Genomic DNA, 5,573 nt, shown 5'->3' on the forward strand with positions numbered 1-5,573 from the left:
TAAGAATCTACAACAGCAACAGATTTTATTTATTGATATAATAAAATAACAATAAATTATATTGATTGATGGATATAATAAAATTTTATTTATTGCAGTTTTTAATAAAATATTATGCTTAATGTGGTTCAGGGAAAACGAGCAGTGGCGCTTAATCTCACAGTAAGGGTAAAATAACTCATGAGTGAAGCAACTGTTTAAACCAACATAAACATAACAGAAAGTAACAATAATGGCTAAAAAAAACTGCAGGAGTTGGGCTGTTATTAACCATTTTTTAAGGTAACCTTGTAAGTGCTGTGACAGTTGAAAGAAAAAGTGTTACCTCCTTGATCCAGTGCCGGTACTCGTTGACTCCAAAGGTCTTCTTTAGATAGAGGCCGTAGATGTAGCCTGAGATCCCCTTCAGCACCCACTCATCGGCCCTTTAGAGGGAACAACATATCAATGTCAGTGCAGCCAAAGCTCCCAAACTATAAATCATTCCAAAATATTAATGAATTCATCAGGGGTGAGTTGATTCCCTTCATGGCTTGTGGTTTATGTCCAACCTTTTGAAGAATTATTCAGAATGAAAGGTCGCAAACAAACTGCTGTCTAAGTGAATTAACTTCAGACCTCATTCACACCTTCCAGAGCCAATTTTTAACTAAGAAGTGTGTCAACATTTCACAATCAAGCTCAGTATATTACACTGTTGATTGTTCCTTCTGCTTCTCCAGTAGTGAGGTGTGAAGTTGAAAGTAGGTAGGTATATGCAGTTACGAGAATTAGATGATGAAATCCATTTTTGTTGACCTTTTTGCTGCCCACGCTGTTTTGTGCTCTTTGAAAGTGGAAATCCTCCTTAAATCATTTAAGGCCACACTTGTGAGTTTTACTCTTGCTGTATTTCTAGGAAGAAACTCGGCATGGCAAACGCATCTCTCATAAATCTATCAGCCTGGATTTATTAGCTTGTAAAAACAGAGGCATAATACGCTGATTCAACCTTGGTGGTTTCACCGCTTAAGGCTGAACTGAATCCAGTCTGGCTTATGTAGTTAAGATGATTTCATCTGTGTATGCTGCTACAGTCGACATTATGGAGAAAAGCATTTTCCCTACATTGATTTGATCCAATCTTTGCCATAATACTCTTTGGATGATATCAGAATTGACAATTAAGACCTGTGGAACTCTGAGTGAAGCTCTGAATGTCCTTTCTTTTTGAGATCAACCTCCCAGATATAAGAAACATTGAACAGTAGCTCCAAGTTCAGACTTAGAAAATTGCAACATAAAACACACCAAACTAGACAACAAAACCTTCAGATACTATTTAGGACTGCAGGATATGGTAAGAACATCATCAAACAACATTACCATTATACTGACATATTGTGATATGATTTACAATTAATGTGGGCATGATCATTTTTGCATCACAAATTAAATTTTCACTGAAAAGACTATAAAAGACTATAAAATATTCACATTTGAGAAGCTGAAATCAGAGAATTTGGACATGTCTTCTTAAAAAATGGATCAAAATAGTTGGTAGCGATTTATTTAATAGTTGACAACTAAGCTCTAGATACTATATGTCAAGTCTATCTTCATGTCAGCAGACATTCATTAAGAAGAAAACCTAATCCACCTTCTCTTAGACAGACACACGAGGCAGAGACAAAAAAAAAACGTCACTATTTGTCAATACAGTTGTATAGATTTGGAAAAGAGCAGTTCTCTCTCTCCTTTCTTTCTTCTGTCTTCTCTTTTATATGCCTGACAGACTACTGAGCAGGGCCTGTTTTCAATTACAGGCCCCAGTTAACCCCCACTCTGATTAATTGCTAGCAGAGGGTGCCACGCTTTGCTCAAATCAAAGAGATCTGACTTTCCTTTTCTTACACACCAGCCAGCTCAACAACATCAGCAACATCAGCAGACCAAGGCCCCACATCTGATGTGTGTTTAGAGGTCAGCGAGGAGAGGAGGTGAAGGAGGGACACGCATGCATTTCTCTCCGGAAGACTCACAGAGAAAGTCCTGCTGATGGCCCTTTCAACACAGGCAAGCACCCCCCGTCCCCCAATCTCTGACACACTCCGACCACACCAGCCAAGCTGCACAGCAATCCATCACGCTGGCGAATACAGGCCAGTGCTGGCCCGACTTCTGACTCCTAGTGCTGACAAAATAGCTTAGTTCTGTTGTAAATCTCTCATCACCTGCCTTATATGAAAAGGTCTGAGGGCTAAATGTTACCACACTTCTCGAATAGACCAGAGCACAATGGAGAGAACTGCTGGGTTCTCTCAACAGCGGTTTGTACGTTGTGAGCACGGTTCCAAACAATAAAGACAGTACTTTTCCATTACATACAAATCTGGCCTGAGAGGTTAATAAAAGTCACAGAATACTTGAATGAACTACTTTGTACAGCGTGCTGTCTGATCTGAAGGCAAAAGTATTCATGCCTGTTTTGAATGACCATATTCAGGTGGCCTTCAAAAACCTTCGATACAGAGATCTGTAGAATTTGTAGTGATTCTAATCCATCCAGAAACAACAAGCACTTATTACAAGGGCATCAGTTTTTCAATAAATGCCACATAGGTAAATCATCTTTCATTTCAGACCAACTGGTCAAATGCTAGACACCACTGCAATGTTTTAATCATGTAATAAGCTCTAGTTTTGGTTGCTTTGTTTTTTGTTTTATAATGTTAAAGTCTGACAATGAGAAATAAGCCTTCAAATGAGCTCCAAACAAACCCTCCCCGCGTGGCTCAGACTTCCTGTCTCAGACTTGACAGGCTCGCTGTGTTGAGTCTCACCATGACATCCTGGAGATGAAACAGCCAAAGAACTGCTGAGCCAAGGCCTGGGCCAGACAGCGGCGTGTCAGCGGGGTCTGGTCTATGATCATAGCGCTGTGGAGCAGGTTAGTGCTGAAAAACAGAGACAACAACTGAAGTTGAGACAGAGTGAGATGAATACTAGATTAGACCACAATCTGTAACAGAGTTACTGTGAAGAATCCTCAAAGATAATATTGCAGGTTCTCTATAGCTGGGAATGTCTTGTCTGCACATAAACAAATTTACCAATCCTCTCCTCACCTGAAAAGACAGACACAGCTTTTACACCTGGTATTAAAATACAACCTGTATCACATTTGTTATCCGAATAATAAAACAGTCCGATCTTGCCTTTGCATTTACACCTGGTATTTTAATGTGTTCTCATTATCTTCATTGTTATCCGCATAGTTTTGTGAGTTGTCGAGTTAGGGAAAACTTAAAAAACTTTTATTTTCCCCCTCTTTTAAATTCTAGAAAGTTATTCCTTTGTTTTTATTTTAAAACTACTTTTTGTTTGTCCCGGTGTGTTGTAGTATCAGTGTGACTTAATAAATGATATGCTTTCATTTTTCATGCAGTTCTGCATCTTTTGGCATTTTCATGGGACATAATTGACTTTCTTGCTTGCTCGCTCTCTAAATTTGAACAACAACCTAACCTTAAAAATAAACCAGTTACACTGATATACAGACAAAATCACGTTGTACACTCAACACAATCTGGATACAGATCACAATTCAATACCAGGTGTAAATGGGGTGATAGAGTCAGGCACACACTCTACCTCATGCTTACCTGAAGATGCTCATGGAAGCATAGGTGGACACTTGTACATAGGCCTCGTCCACAAACACCGTCTTGAAGCAGGCGTAAGGGTAGCGGCACGTCAGGATCTCCTCATAGAACTCGAAAATCTCATGTAGGTAAGACATGGAGTGCTTGAGCAGCGGCAGTAGCTGTGGCAGGCAGAAATGGGTCACCTGAGAGGAGAGGGGACAAAGCACATTGTTGCACCTGTAGTTGTTCATTCAAAATGTCAGAAAGGAAAAATCTGAAATGTTTAAAGTTAGCTCTCTAATGTCCATCCATTTCTGTCTAATTTAATCACAGTTACTGTAACAGAATACCAATGTCCCTTTGTATTTTGCATGTACTACCAATACTTAGATACTTACATAGGTGGGGTGTCCATTCACCACCTCTGACCTCACTGAATTCATAAAAAAAAGCCGGTTTGCACCCGTTATTAAGGTTTGTGGTGTTCTATCATTTTCAAGGGCCCTTTGTAGTGAAGGAAACCTGAACTTCAATTCTGCTACTGTTTAGTGACATCTAGTGGTCATCAGTAGAAAATGCAAGGAAGGACATACTACATTCCATCCGGGCTGGCAGCAACTATCTGGTCTTTTTGTTTCACATCTGACAAAAATGGTGCAAATTGCCCATCAACAATCCATCGAACCAAGATGTTTTCAAAATGTTTGTTTGCCTAAAACAGTGAAATTAAAGATCCTCACACTGAAGAAGCAGAGAATCGTTACGTAATTAATGATTTAAAATGATTGAATTGATTACTTTCCTTTTGCTCAGTAATTTAAAACTCATTGTTTCAGCACCAACTCTTTCGCTGACAATCTAATAGAGTTAGCTCCGGATACAAAATAATTTTTTGAGACCATTCTAGATCTTCCAGGAGTTGTTGTTTTTTTTTTTGACAATACAGAACAACACCCACAACAGGTGATAATTTACTGGTAGGCCTAGTATTGACACCTAACCCCAGTTTTATTCCTACATTTTTAATGACGCATCGTCCATGAAAGTGAAACTGTTGGTTGCACTTTGTATTTAACAGAACAACAACAAATGTAAATGTGATCATTAATAGGCTGTATGCATGTAGATATGATCATCTACAGCATTTCCACTGGGCTTCTCTGAGAATCCGCTTGTGTTTCTGGGAAAAAAATAGACCTAATCTGTTCCGGAAGAGAGATAGAGATACATTCCACTATGTCCTCACCCATTCCCACTGCGGCCCCCAATATCTCCCTGGCTGTGGGGCCCTTTGAGATCCTTTGTGGATCCCTACATGTCATGAGGTGGTTTAAATCATGTTTCTGCATGTAGTCTGGGATGTTTGAACCCTGATCACTGTTTTTGTGTTAATTTTTTTTCTAAAATCTGAATTTATTATTTGCAGCGCGACTTAGACTTTCTGGTAATGTTTAAAGCGAAGAGAAATGGAAGGGATGGCATTTTAGAATTATTAAGGGAAGATTTTTTTGGGGACAACATTAGCATGTAAAACCAGGAGATAACTGAACAGGGGCCACAAATTAGTATCTTGGTAAAGTGTATGTTTCATATGTTTCATAATCACTGGTGCCAACAGAAGAGAAAAGCAGTCATTAAATTTCAGGAAGTAAATTAAAGCAATAAATGAAGCAACGTCTTGTGCATCTGAAGCCAATAATCAGAGTTCTCACACCACCCCCCCCCCTCCTGGAAATATCAGAGACTAGTAATTCCAGTTTGATTATAATTTTATCCCCTTATTCTGGATCGCCTACACTACACCTAAAGGTGCTGTATTTTGTTTTCTAACTTGGCTGTTTGTAGGATAAGCTGTGTGGTAATGACCATTTTAAAGCAGATTCAGCCCTTTTCCATTTTGGCTCCTGCGTTTATCTAATCTGGCTGTTCATACCAAGACGTGGACCT

At 39.2% G+C, this 5,573-nt stretch overlaps 2 protein-coding genes across 2 annotated transcripts in view; one reads left to right on the forward strand and one right to left on the reverse strand.

Moving 5' to 3' along the window:
• Window positions 1-4,069, reverse strand: part of taf2 (TAF2 RNA polymerase II, TATA box binding protein (TBP)-associated factor) — a gene marked incomplete at its 3' end in the record, with an annotated part of 19,309 nt that extends 15,240 nt beyond the window's left edge. The window contains 4 exon segments of the mRNA XM_035672111.1: window positions 326-425; window positions 2,823-2,936; window positions 3,645-3,829; window positions 4,025-4,069. Coding sequence (XP_035528004.1) covers window positions 326-425; window positions 2,823-2,936; window positions 3,645-3,829; window positions 4,025-4,069 — 444 coding nt within the window.
• Window positions 4,070-4,862: 793 nt separating this feature from the next.
• Window positions 4,863-5,573, forward strand: part of LOC118335688 (transcription initiation factor TFIID subunit 2-like) — a 2,457-nt gene continuing 1,746 nt past the window's right edge. The window contains exon 1 of the mRNA XM_035672112.1: window positions 4,863-4,929. Coding sequence (XP_035528005.1) covers window positions 4,863-4,929 — 67 coding nt within the window. The remainder of the gene's footprint in view (window positions 4,930-5,573) is intronic.

This window comes from Morone saxatilis, unplaced genomic scaffold (genome assembly GCF_004916995.1).
Source record: "Morone saxatilis isolate NCDOM2014 unplaced genomic scaffold, NCSU_SB_2.0 Contig24, whole genome shotgun sequence".
NCBI lineage: Eukaryota > Metazoa > Chordata > Actinopteri > Moronidae > Morone > Morone saxatilis.